General features: G+C 42.2%; 1 protein-coding gene across 50 annotated transcripts in view; it reads right to left on the bottom strand.

The window, feature by feature from the left end:
* Positions 1–14353, bottom strand: part of SORBS1 (sorbin and SH3 domain containing 1) — a 155265-nt gene that overhangs the window by 46227 nt on the left and 94685 nt on the right. For 31 of the 50 annotated variants that reach the window (XM_032445370.1, XM_032445374.1, XM_032445369.1 and 28 more), the window contains 6 exons: positions 11246–11368; positions 9675–9701; positions 9398–9513; positions 6333–7130; positions 5369–5737; positions 2583–2730 (listed from right to left, as the gene is read on the bottom strand). In XM_032445370.1, the coding sequence (XP_032301261.1) occupies positions 2583–2730; positions 5369–5737; positions 6333–7130; positions 9398–9513; positions 9675–9701; positions 11246–11368 (1581 nt within the window). The remainder of the gene's footprint in view (positions 1–2582; positions 2731–5368; positions 5738–6332; positions 7131–9397; positions 9514–9674; positions 9702–11245; positions 11369–14353) is intronic. The other 19 variants (XM_032445388.1, XM_032445389.1, XM_015866608.2 and 16 more) reach the window with 5 other exon arrangements.

Here is a 14353-nt window from a genome sequence, read left to right as displayed (position 1 = left end):
CTGCCATGGGACTAAATCAGCTTTGAATGGATACAGTCCAAAAAGATGAAATCAAATATGAATCATGTCAGCCAGGAGAGAAACATAAAAAATCACTAAGCTGTGAGAACCATTTTAAAACACCTTATCAGCTACACTACAAAAATATTGCAAACCACTACCAAAAACCCTTAATACTATGCTGGGAGTCAAGATGGGGTCAGAAGCATAAGGAACTGTAAGAAATCCCCAATATATAAACAGATCAGAAAGGAAGAAAACATACCTATGAGTAGATAATATATGCCAGGAAGTAGAAGAAAACCGTGATGAGAGAAATAGAATTTACAGAATATCCCAGAGATTCAAAGAGAGGTTCAGAATAAATAGAGCTAACAGCAGACTTCATATTTTACCAAATAGGCACATTGAAACTGTTATTAAGGGAGCAAAAAAGATGACACATCCAATCACTATTTCCATTCTTTTTTTTCCCCCTCATTAAATAAGAAGTCTGACGTCCTACTGTCTGATGGTGAAATACTTTCCACTTCAACGGTAACAAAGGACCAAGCTGAATGACAGCAACNTTTCCATTCTTTTTTTTCCCCCTCATTAAATAAGAAGTCTGACGTCCTACTGTCTGATGGTGAAATACTTTCCACTTCAACGGTAACAAAGGACCGAGGTCAGAGACTTGATAATCAGTGTGATCATATGAAGTGCACTGAAGAATTTTAGACCAGCTTTTTTTTGTTCTAAAGGAAGAAGTTTCAGGAAGAGAAGCTTGCTGGACTGTTGACATTCATCCTCAGTGTGCCTTGCAATCCAAAGGAAACCCGACAGGACAGGAAGAAAGATGCCGTGACAACATTTGAAAAGCATAAATGTGATGGTTGGGACATCTGCCTGTCAAGCTGACAGTAACCTCAGAAAAAATATTGTAATGACTGATAGAAGATTTCATTATTAAAAACAGTTCAGCATATAGCATCAGTCAGTACAGGCTGATGATGAAGATGTGTTCTCAATATGATCCTTACAAATTACAGGTTTGATTTCTAAAGACTGGAAAATATGTTTGAATGGGATATTTCATAGACTCAGTTATGCTGCTTAACAAATTGTGACCTATAACACAGTCAACAAAAATTTGATAAGGCTCTTCAATACATCAGGCTACAGTATTATGAGACCTGATGGGCAGAGGGAAGAGATATTCAAGACAGAATAAAATCATTGTCTGCAAAGTCAATTAATCAAGTGAACAGTCTGACATCCCTTGCCTCAAAGCCAGAGTGTGTGGACCATCATATTATACAAATTTGTCATGCTCTTGAAGTCCACATAGAGAAAGTATCCTTGGGAGGCACACACTCTAAAATGCTCCAGATTTATAACAAAAACCCACTAGAACAGTAACCCTGCTTAAGGAAGGCAACAAAAAGCTTTGAGATAAAAAGGTTGTCTCAGATAAAACATTTGGGAATCCAGACATTCTCACTCAGGAGAACAAAAAGTTTCTTCAGATGCTGGAAGAAAGGAAGAGATACAACCCACTCACATGAGCGATAGCATCAGCTGGGCTACAGCACAGTAACTATCTCTGGAGCTAAAGACAGTAGTCTGTTTAACAGAGGCACTAAAGAAAAGAATATACATGTCATCTGCAAAGGAACAGAACAACAAACGTTGGTAAGCAGGCTGATTAAAATGAGTGCAAGCCTTGCTGCTATTTCCTGATTTTTGGCTTCACAAAACACAGGTTTCAGCATTGCAGATTAAACTCCTCCTCCTCCTATCTTGGAGTTTCCCAGGTTCACTAGAAGCCAAAGCAAACTGGGACTGCATCAGTGTGGACCTCTACAAACTACAGTCTTCGTTGATGCAAAACCAACTGGGAGCCTGAGGTATTGCCAGTCATCGGGAGATAAATAGGAGAAGGAAAAGTTTTCCTCAAACATGAGAGATAAAGAGATATTACCTCTGATAAAGAGATATTACATTCTGAATGGATATTCAGAAGAAGCTGCAGTGATGTGGAGAAAGATTTGTATGAGCTGTCTTGCGTTGATACACAAATTGTTGATACACAAATCTAGAGCACAGGGTGTTCTGCAATGAGGGTCTGAGTTTAACAAGTCGTGGACAGAGGAACAGACTGTCAAATTCAAACATACTGGCAATTGGTCGATTTACTACTGGGTAAATGTGGCTGCTCCCCCCTGAAGTAGCTGAGAAGTAGTTCATACCTTTTCCAGTGAAGCTGACCTACCTCAGTTTATCTTGATTCTACTGACAGATAGACAACAATATACACCGTTTCCACCGCAACAGAACACATAATGAGGGATAAGCTGTTACCTGCAATAACTTAATATGTCCCCTTAGAATCATATTCCCCGACATCAAAGCAGCTATTGATCCACTGGTACTAATTAGAAACCTGGAGCATGCTGCAGTCCCAACACTTCCTGGAATCATCTTTACTATTCTTTAGTAGTATGGACTTCACTGTCCATAGCACACACATTTCTAAGTTCCTTGAGATTTTAACAGGTTACTCAGTTTTAACCTAATTGTCTACCTGGAAGTCTCCTTACCTCGATTGTGCTGCAAGAGTACAATAGTGGGATTGACAATTGTGGTAGAGGGATAGGCAGAAGATGACTTGTTGATTGACGTGAAGGAAGTTGGATAGTCAGTGCCACTGCTAGGCTGGGTCACTTCATTTAGTACAGGAGCTGCATCCTGAAAAGGAGAGCAATACATTATCAACAGCATGCAGGAAAGCTGCAGCACTGGGAAAATCCAGGGGGAAAAAAAGCCATTTGAGACTGAATGAGAAGCATAATCATAGCAAATTTTAGTAAAAAGGCATAAGCATGAGCATTACCTTGCTCCATGTACATACTCTGCTTCTTGTTAATGCAATTAGTTTGCTAAGGCAGTTGTATAATTCTTTGGTGTTGGGTTTCACAACTCCAACCCCAAAAGGAGGCACTAAATTAAACCGGCAAGCTCTCCAGAGCAAACACGGGGTGCCAGAAACAAGCAGTTCTAGTTGTAAGAGAAGAGGCAGACATCCTTCCCTGATACATACACACACAAATACTTTATTTATTTTTTTGGTTGCTGTTTTAAAACAATTCCTTTCATAGCAAGAATCAGGCATGCAGAACTCATGCAGTTCTAGAGTGAAACATTACTGTAGACGGTTTGGTAAGGAAGATCCAAGAAATAAGGTTAGCCCCATCACTCAGGAGAGACCGTGTGACGTCTACATGGTAAAAATAATGAAAAACAGACAAATGACAAACAGCAGGACTCTACTAAGGAATGTAACTCAACGTAACTTTGCTGCTGGAACATGGATAGCAAGCTACTTTTGCCTTCCTAAGGCAGCCAGCTCCATTGTTTATGAGTTTCAAACCCACCTTTGGTATCACCACAGCTAAAAATAAAGGCTGGGCCCACAGGGAGACTTAAAAATTAGTTACTTGAAAACTCTCAGTCTAAGGATATCAGGCTCCCTCCTCACCTTACTGCCAACAAAAACAAAGGGGTGATGGCCTAAGAATGCGTGCATCTGTTTAGGCTGAGATTTTTCAAAGCTTCTCATGGAATTTGGATGCACAATTACAGTTAGATTTAATGGGGAATAAGCATCCAAACAGAGGGAACATGGAATTTCTGCATTCTTGCTGCTCCACTGTCAGAGTGGAATGCTGCAGGCCACTGATCTGTGAAACAGAGCTGAACATCCAAACATGAGTTTAAAGTCAGTACCAAAAATAAATAAATAAATACACAGACTATTAATCCAGAAGAATAATCTCTCTGTGTTTTTATGGCTGAGTGAAGCTTAGTGCCCTCACACCCACCAGCGTCAATGGAAAGGGCTTTAAAGGATAATGTAAGAAGCCAGAGATCCAACAAGTTATAGTAGAACTGGCCATCAACAGAAGCAGCGTCTATAGTTATTCCAGCCTAGAGGGGAAGTAGGGCAGAACAATCCAGTTCTGCTGGATGAAGGTGTTCTTCGTCCAAGAATCATCCCAATCAGGCCATGGTCAATTCATAAAGGCAGAACAGAAACAAAGGTCTCTGAGACAGAGACCTAACCCCATTTTGCTGGCTTGTGATAGTATTCCAAGCAATGCAATTTGTGAGAAGGGCGTGGGAGTTGGGGAGAAGTAGGGGAGGTGCACTTGAGCTTCATTTTGATAACTAATGTATAAAGAACCCCTAAAAGAAGAAGGGTGTGAGGTCAAGTCACGCTTAGGAGTCCCAGCTTCCTAGTGCCTGCAGATAGACTCTGTAAAAATACTTTAATTGTTCTCAGCAGTAAAATCCCACTAATTCCAACAGAAACAGAAAGTGCTGAGAACTTTCTAAAGTATCATCCTCAGTTCTCTTTTCTTCCCTTCCTCTCAAGCCCCATATGCCTGTTTGGGGCACCTGTTTGACCCCTATAGAACCAAAGGCCAAAGGAAGTGCCACCATAAGAGATGGAGGTTCTGCTGGGATTTTTGCTTACTCCCATGAGCAAGCATATCAAAAGGCTGGTGGTTTTAAGACTTCCAGTATCTGACCCTCCTTGTACTTTTTGTCTCCTCTGAAACTTCAGCTGAGAGCAACTTCTCCTCCTTGTTTGAAAGGACTTTTTAATGGAAGGTGAGGAGTTTAAAGAGAAAATACCTAAGCCAGGAAGAACACAGTAAAGTTCAAGTTACAATTATTACAATACTTTATGAAAATTCTGAAGAATTCAGTCAAAGACTGGTAACTCAGTACTGAAGAGACACTCTGATCCTAACCTATCCCATGGCGCCTATGAACTTGGGAGAGTGTCAGCTCAGTAACTGATAGTATTGTTTGTAGGTCACTGGATATCAGCAGCAATCTTACATGGGCTTCAACAGGAATTTCTGTAGAGATTATACAGTCTTGCAGCTCCAAGGGGAACAGAAAGCCAGCCCTAACCTTCAACTGGTCTGCTATTACTACTAACAGTGTTGTTCAAACACAATTAAGGATGCTATTAAAAGAGCCTGAAGAGATCAGTTAGTTGCAGCTATTCTGCTTACACAGAATTAATTATTAGCAAAGCCTTGTGAAGGCTCTTAAAATGTGCAACACCTAGCAGAATGGATACAGAAGTAGACAGCCAAATGTTGCATATGAGAAGTCAATAAAAAGTTTAAAGCTGCACAGGGCAGGCAATGTGCATGCACTAGCATAGGACGTAAACAAGGTTTCAGTTGTCATGCTGCTAGCAGGGAGTGAGTCATCACTCCTCTCAAGTTTAGTATGCCAAGGAGAAAGTAATTTTAATCTGGGAATACAAATTTAGGACAAGAGTGAGAAGGGTACTTGGCAAGCTTACTGTACGTGAGGTGACTCCAGTGATTTCAGGCTTCAAACCCCTGTGCAAAGCCCCCGTAACCGGAGGTACAAGTGAAGGTGGTGTTGAGAAGAATGGAAGTTTCGGGTAAACAGAGGGTGATGTGCCAGACGCAGAGGGTGCTTGGTTATGGTGGGAACCCCTCTGGAGATGTGGGGGAATGAAATCATCTAAAGTCGGAAAAGTCAAGGGTGTGCCAGGAGGAACAGTCTCAGGGAATACGGAGCCTTGCCCAAAAGGAACCAGAGGCGGTGGAGGAGTGCTGGAGCTGCCTTCTTGCTGTCTGTCTGGATTAATCTGGACAAGGGGGACTACTATAACCCCAGGCTGAGTTGTAGTGGCAGTGCCATCCTGTAGGAAACAAGGTGTTGTTATGCAAAGGGGAAGATAGGAACTTTAGTCTAACGCAGCCATACAGTGTCATGCAAGGATGCACCCCGATTAATACAAAGCCCCAAAAGACTTTCTTTCCCTAGAGAAATGTACTTCTTCAGTCTTTCCGCCATGGCCTCTGTATGCACACACAGCTTCTTAGAGAAAAAAAAGAATAAAACAGCATCTTCCATCCCCTCACCACCCTTCTCTCCTGTCATTTGCAGAGAGGCTAAATCAAACCACAAAACAGTGCTGCACTCACCCATCACTTGAGAAGCACTAACCAACACGTAACAGAGTTCACCTCTTTTACACCTCCCTAAAATAGCAAGATCTTAGCCAGTCCAACCCAGCCCCCTACAAACAACATGCACACACAAACACACAGATCAGTGTTGGGGAGACATGAGGTGTTAAATATCATGGAGTAGAAGATCATGAAGGCTCAGGTGGTGTATCAGATGCTCAGAAATTAGGAAGGATGGGGATAAAGCATTAAGGAAACATTGTAATGAATTAAAGAACCATTCAAATGGCTGAAAGAAAACAAGGTTATGTAGAAAACATGTACCATGCTGCGTCCCACTGCCTTGTATGGCGGCCGCCGCTGCTGGGTAAGGTAAGGCTCTTTTCTCATTCTGTCCTCTGTGGCAGCTGTGCTCTGGGGCTCTAGCACTCTGTCCCTCAAAGCTTGCGGAGGTGACGACTGAGTCCAGGAGGGCTGGCCCAGATCAGAACTAACTGCGTCTTTATTGAGGACAATGTAAAAGTACGGCCTGGGAGGAATAGGAGGAGGAGGAGGAGCAGGAAGAGCTTTTCCCGTTGCAGAGAAAACAATATCGGTGGCTGGTGCCTGAGTGACCTCAGCTCCCAAACTGGTGCTGGCTGATGGGTCATGTGTGGTGCCAGTGGAATTTTCAGACGTGGCCGAGCAAGTGTTGTTAGATAAACAAGCTACATATAGTTTGCTGACCTTTTTATCCGCCTTCGTCTCATGACTGGAATTCATTCCAGCCTTACTACTGGGATCTGCCCTGTCAGGGTTGTGTTGTAAGGATGATGCATTTGATGAGGAGCTACTTTCCAAGAGTGGCTGCCCAACATGCACCATATCTCTGGGACCTGAAGGAAAATGCCCTGCTGGCAAGCCTTGCTTCCCGCTGGGGACTGACCCATAGGGGGTGGGTGATGAGAAGTAACACCGTGCACTGGCATTTAGTGATGCACGCTGAGCAGAAGGCTTGGGTGCGTTCAGGTACACGCAGTCCATAATGGGCACTGGCAGCAGGTTGGTTGTTTTAGTGTCAGTGCGAGGACGCCATGCAAAGCTTTCCTCTTTGGGGAGAGGAGGACGGGGAGGAGGAAGGGCCTGCCCAGGCAGAATCAAGAAGCAAGAGAGGGAGAGAAAAAGCAGCACAAAATAAAGGGAAAAAGGAGGGAAGAATAAATTGGAAGAATGAATTTGGTCATTAGATTTGGGTTAAGCAGGTTTTAATACAGCAAGAACAAAAAGCAAATACAGTATCTGGAAGGCCAGTACAGAACTCACATCATCTCACAGAGCCTCTCTCAGCACTCCTCACTGCAGCACACAAACATTACCCAGCTCTAAGATTCTGCCTACACATTTCCATATTAAGATTTAATATCCTGCCTAACTAAACCGAGGCATGTATCAGTGTAACCAAATACTTCCCAGCACAGGGGATATCTGAATTCCAAAGCCAAATTCAGAGCTCTAGACCATCTCCACTGCACATTAAGTGCACTGCAAAAGATGAATATGAAGAAGTCAGTGCTAATGAAAACAGACATGAATACAACAGATTGCAGTTGTCCAAGTAAGAAGTCAGCATTTATTGCCACTGAAAAGCTGGACCTTATTTTTTTTTTTTTCCAGGACTTTTTCAGTCCTGCTTTTGACAAAATCAGAATAATTAAAGTTTCCTGAGGAACAGAGTTAATAAGAATTTGCCTTCAAAATTAAAACTGCTACAGAGAAATTATCTTTCCAGTGAATTTTAAGGGAGTGGGAGAGCTGGAAACAAAAAATAAGCAGCAGACAATATTACTGGTTTTGGTACTTTGCAGCTAACTGCAGCTCCAGTTCCAATCACAGTGAATTTTTGCTGAAAGCCAAATTGTTTCAAAGAAAAATAACTGCAATACTGGTTGCCAGTAGCCAAAAGTGATAAGCTGCTGAAAAGAATAAACTAAAACACCAGCCTACTGAACAGCAGCTCCCTGCATTCTTGCTAATTAACCCTCAGGAGACTACAGACTCAGAACCATACACATGCATACTGCTGCTGTATCTTTATGGGCAAAGAGTAGCTAAATCACTTCTAAAATAGTCAAAATCAGAATGAAGATTCCCTAACAGCTCATGACAATCAAACACGAAAAAGTACCACCTGTAAAATTCATCCACATATGATGGGTTGAGGTCAGCACCTGTTCTTGTTAGATGGATACATATCTAAACAAGTTTCATAAAATTGCAGCTACTCCTATCCTTGTGTTACTCCTCTTTCACCTTCATCCCTGATGAGGGAAGACTGCAGAAGTGGGTTGGGAAGTGCTTCTTCAGAAGGGCTTCTAGTTTTGGAAGAGGATCATCCTCTTTTGGTTTATAGAAAGTAGCTTTAATGCGAAGCTTTAATTCAGCTCCACAACAATTTCTTATGCTAGGCTCACTTTATCCCTGTACTGCCATGCAGTGAGAAATGAGAAAATTATGACAAAACACAAATTATCTATCCACAATTGCCTGTTCTTATTTTGTTCCATTTCACCTTAGACTGGACAGTAGTCTTTGCTACTTCTGTAAGGTGTACTACATTCCTCTCTGTTCATCAATAAGATCAAGAAGTGACTATAGGAATAACTGCAAATGTCAGGCAGAAAATAGTCCTCTTCTTTAGGGTGCTGCTCCTTCCCACGTCTTCATCTGAGATGTGCCATCTTCCACTTACAATTTTAGGAACAGCATCTGTTCTTTGGCATTACTACAGGTTGCTGATGATGGAAGCAGCCTCACTCTGATAGGTGACAAGGCTTTCAGGGGACTCCTGAAAGCAGTTTCTATCAAAGGACGTACTTATCAGCGTTCAGACCACCTCTCTGCAGACCAGCCATTCAAAAGGATGAAGTTGCACCTTCTTTAAACTGATTCATTTCAACCATTTATCTTAAGGTACAAATAATCTTTCCCTCAAGAGCCTTAAAAGGCCTGTATTAGTTACAGTGTTAAAAATGAAAGGTATTTCCCCAGTAACTTGTTTCCAACTGCCAGGTGTACCCTAAAGAAATTATTTCAGCCTGCACAACCTCTGGAAAACAGACCAACACAAAAGACAAACTAAGAGATGGCTACTTCACCTTTTTGTTGCAAGCAAAAAGCATTGTTGTCCTTCTTCATCCACCAAGGAAACACTGTGGTCTGTCTGAACACAGAAGCTCCACGGCATTTTGCTGACATCAGTGTTGTCCCCATTTTACAGGAAGGAAAAGCTGATGCACAGTAACTTACCCAAGACTGCAGCAAAGTCTGGAGTTCAACCCAGGACTCCTGCCCATGTATCCAAGTGCTTGAACCCAGAAGATCACCCTGAGAGTCACAGAAGAAAGGCTTACCTGTGGCTTGCTGTCTGAGGAAAGGTTTGGACGCACACTCCTATAACCCTTGGCAGCCAGAGAAGATGGTTGGGCATCCCCGTTGGCATCAGTGTTGGGTGATGATCTCCAGTCATCTAGAAAGGAAAGAAAAAAACTAATTCAGATGACAGAGGATTCCCTCCAGCTTTAGAATTAGTGAAGGGAAAGGATTTTTATTTTTTTTTCCCCTACAGACAAAAAGAAATACTTCCAAGAAAGTAGCAGAAGCAACAATGTAAGTAGTCAATGTTTGTACCTGCTTCTGTGTTTTCTGGCTCCAGACCTAAGCATTTCACAGAAAAGAGGGACAGAAGGGATGGGAGTGGAGGACAGACATAAAGGAAAAGAAAGGGAAAAAATAAAAATAAACTGTTACATTTACAGACAACATGTACTGATTGGAGTAAAGAGTCGAGTTACTTCATTTCACACATAAAATGCTCTCTGACTGGGCTGCCTAATTACCATAGAGACCAGCCCCAAACACATGCCCTCCTCGTTTCTGACCTTTGTAAACACAAGGCAATTCATTCAGAGCAATGAAGAAACAATTGTTCATTGACATTCTTACTTCAGAGGCAAAAAGGCAGTCCAGCTAGCTACTTTCTAAAGCTGCAGCTTCGAACACCATACACTACTGAGAATGCAGGGACTCCATATTCAGCTCTGATAAAGCTGATGAAGACATTTCTACCCTTGTCAACACCACCACATATAATTAACTGGTACAAAGGACTGTCAACAAACTGATCAGGTTTTGCACACTAAGTACATGAACATGAAATGAATTTAAAAACAAAACAATGCCACTTTACAGCCAAGTCCATGCATATAGATGCATTGGTTCCATCATCTATTTACCCACCTCCCACTGAGCTCCTCCCCACTACCCCTCCCCTGCTAGTCATTTTGCTGTTAGATGCAAAAAGCTCTTCCAGCTCCAAAGTACATTTCATAAAGTGATTGAGAGAATAAGCAAAGGAAGTATTAACGACCTCATTTCCATAGTAATGGGCTCACTGCCATTCAGGCTGGTGGAAATTTATGAAGCCATCAGCAGAAAGGTGAGAGGTAGTGGTGGGGGGCAGGAGCATGAAAAGAGGGAAGGTCAAGGGTAAAGCAGAAGGGGAGGAGAAGATAGAGCAGAAAGTGGCACACTAGGGCTGGAATTAATGGAATCACCCTTCCTATAACAGTACACCCAGAAATGATGTGTGCTTTGGAAGTTTGACCCCCCACCCCCCTTAACAGCATCTTGCCTGTGGGAGTTCATCCTCTCTGCCAGACCCATTACATTGGCCAGGTTTATTATTCTTTGCCTGTCTCCTACAATTAAGTAATTACACTTCTGCTATTGAACGATGGCAAAGCTCTGTGGCGACACTGTCTGTCTGGGATGCCATCCCTGCTCCCTTGACAACACAAGTGAATGCTGTGGTGGCAAGCAGCACTATCTGGCCTCTTTCTGGTTCATCTTGGCTGGGATAAAGGTCTGCCAGAACAGACAAAACAAAACAACCAACCAATTACCACAATAACAACTAGATGAGAATTCTTGGTGCTCCTGGTAGCAAAAGAACTGTGAAAAAACTTAGGTCAATGAGAGAGCAGTCATGCACTGGAAGAGAATAGGTGTCCATCTCTGCCCTTGGAGATTTAGAACCTGATCTGGTTTTTAAAAAGAAGTTTCCAAAGCTACAGGACCTCAGGCTTTAAATTTTAATTTAAAATAACAGCAAAAAAAAACCCAGCCCAAGGCTCTGAATTGACCTCACACAATGTTACAAGGTAACATTTTCCAGTTAACTTTGCACCCGCTTCACTTACTCTCAGGTTTCTCAGCATCCTGAGGAGGATATGGTGAAAAGATTTTCTGATTCTCTTCAGAGGCTGAAGACGCCCAGAGAGTCACAGCTCCTTTTCCGCTGCAGATTTTAGTGGGATCTGTTTCTAGAGGAAATGTACATGCACAGAAAAGACACAGTGAAAGAGATGATACAAAGCTATTAGGAACCATTAGAGCTCTGTGGAGTAACTTTAGCATGGCTGCCTCCGAGTGAATCGATCTAGTAATGTTTATGTTGATGAAGATTAGCTGTGGATTTTAAGCATTGAGAATTCTAAGCAGTTTTGTATTCAAGTAACTGATGAATGTAGAAACAAGTTCTGCGCCAGTGTAATAGAGCTAAGAAAGCAGGAAAAAAGGATGAGTGGTTGAACCAAATTTCATGGGTCCATTTGCTTTATTTGGTATGCTCTGCATGTAAACATTGTATCAGCAGGACAGCATTACACCTGTGGCTCTTCTGTTGGGATGTCTCAGTGGTATACAGAAGTATGATTTGTGTGCTTAAAAATGCCTTTTGTCCTGTCCAAGAAAGAAAAAGCCTTAAGCTTACTGGAGGACAAAATCTTGTTTTGACAAAATCAGAACTATGAATATGATCTGCAAGTTGCCTCCTTGCCAGGTCCCCCCATTCCATGATGGTGCTGTTGTATCTTTTTGATGTAGGAACCCAAATGCCGTAAAGTGCAAAGAAATTTAACAGAACACCCTGTAAGCCAAACACCAGGTCACGTCAGCTTCCTTGCTAAGGCCTCATTCATCACAGCTTCTGTCCAGGTTTACCCTTGTGCACTCCAGTCTGTGGATTTAGATTCTTTCCTTCTCTCCCCTTATTCAGCAATAACAAAACAGAACTTCAAGGCTATCTTCCTGCCCTTATTTAAAATCTTTCCGGAGAGTTGTTTCCTCTAAGATATCTGTAGAAACAATACGCCTAAAGAGACTCTTGCTTATCCAACCTACTTGCATGGGAAAACATATCATCTCCATTTCTTACGCACTACCTACTACTGCCCTGCAGCTGCCACCAGCCTTTTCACTTTGACCTACCTCAAGAGAGGTACTAGTCCTACCACAATACAGAGGGAGCCTGAAGGGGATCTGAGGATGTGCCATGTTGCACAAGAGACAACATGATTACTTTTTATATTTACAGGTAAGGATCAAGTTCCCTCTGTACCGGGAGGGACAGAGCTCTTCTCTGGGAGCTGTTATCATAGTGACAGTTATGCCTTCAGACTGAAGGGAACGGGCAGAAGCTGCTGTTCACTTCCCAGATAACAGCTTGTATTCGTGCAGATCAGCATCCACTGCCTAATTCCAGTAAGAAACCACTCATTACATCCACAACCAGACAGTGCCTACAGACCACGACAGTGCTTCAGCCATGGTTGCAAAACACTGCCACAACAAAATGAAACATCAGGAGTGGCAGATGGATAAGAGCAGTAAGTGGTAAGACCCACTGCATGTCAAGCACCTGGTTCATACTGGAAACCCACACTGCTGAATCTCCATGATTCAGGCTTGAGCTTACAAAACTTTAAGGCTTTCCCAAAAAGGATATTTTCAAGTAGCAGATCCACACATACCAAATGCTGCTTAATCCTTAAACATACTAGCATCATGCTTTAGGGTCACCCTCACAGCTGCTGAAATAGAAGCAGATTTCTCTGACTGAGTAGCATTTGGTATGCTGGCGTGGATAGTACTTCCCCTCCTAGAGGTTGCTTCAGTACTGCAAATTAAGTAAAAACAGAACTGATGGAAAAAACATCTGACTCCCTACGTATTCCACCTCTTCTCCAGTACTAGGGTGGATCTGCTACCTGAAGCTACTCTTTGTGAGAAAGCCCTAAAGCACTTGATGCAGAGTAGAGTTAGAAGACTATCTTGGCCCAGGGCTATCACTGGCTGACACATCCATACAACACAACACACAGCCTCAGGACAGAACAGATCCACGTTCAAACCAGAGCAACAAAGTTTATGTTTTGTGACTCCAGTTTCAAGAATACTGTAACTATGAAGCATAGACACATTGTTGGGAGTTATCAGGACAGAGAGTGAAGGGCTGCCACTCTTCTACACTCACAAAAACACCTAGAGCTCACAGCAGAAATGCCTGTAGTATAGAGGAGGAGAAAGGTGCTGGAACTGTTCATTGCTCTCCATGTACCGTTGGAGACCAACATCCAGATTAGAAGTATTTTTTTGAGACAAATCTTACACTAAGACTCAGGCTGAGGTTCAAGAGATGTTAAAGCTCTTCATAGAGGCCAGATCTTAACAACATTTTGGAGCTTAGGAAGAGCACATCAGCATCTTCACGAATTAAGGTGAATTAAGAAATTGTGATGTGGTTGGTTCTTCTTTGCTCCACCAACTCCTCTTTCTCCAAGGTTATATAGCAAAGCATGCAAGAGGATAAAACTTCCTTAGCACCTTCTGCTAAAGCACTCTTTACTTAACACTCCAGTTCATTCTTTTCCCTCCTCTCCTTTCTAGTCAACATTTTGATTCTTAGTCATTAACCAGATGAGCAAGTGAAAAGGTCTTTCCTTTTCCTTTATCCTTGTCCTTGGCAAAAATAAACAGCACACCTGGAGCAGAGTGAGAGCATGCAGCCTGGGATTATAAGGCCCAGAATTAATTGAGATAGTTCTGAATGTTTCAGTACAGCAGAAAGCACAGCTTACACTGCACACTGACATACCTCACTTCTGAATTAGGGATATATGAAATCATAAGAGGGAAAAAAAACTCTAAGTTCTCTGTGCCTGATGCTCTTGTGTGCTCCATTCACACGCAAAGGTTTGGGTGGCAGAATCCTCAGTGATACAGGAAAGTTTTGGGACTGACATCTCTGCAGTGACTGAGGAAAGATGTACGCCAAGACAGAGAACTTTCCCTACCAAAGCAGTTTATTTTCCTATAACTTATTCCAAATGTAAGTCAAATCAAAACAGTAGGAATCACTGAAAAAATGTTTTGAACTCGGTAAAATCAGAACACTAAGAAAAGACTTGAAAATAAAATTGACAATGACATATGCCCTCACAATTTAAGTCAAAAGAAAGAAAACAAAG

Source organism: Coturnix japonica, chromosome 6, assembly GCF_001577835.2.
Source record: "Coturnix japonica isolate 7356 chromosome 6, Coturnix japonica 2.1, whole genome shotgun sequence".
In the NCBI taxonomy this organism is placed as follows: Eukaryota; Metazoa; Chordata; class Aves; order Galliformes; family Phasianidae; genus Coturnix; species Coturnix japonica.
Note: the sequence above shows the minus strand (reverse complement) of the source record. Positions and strands in the feature narration are given on the sequence as shown.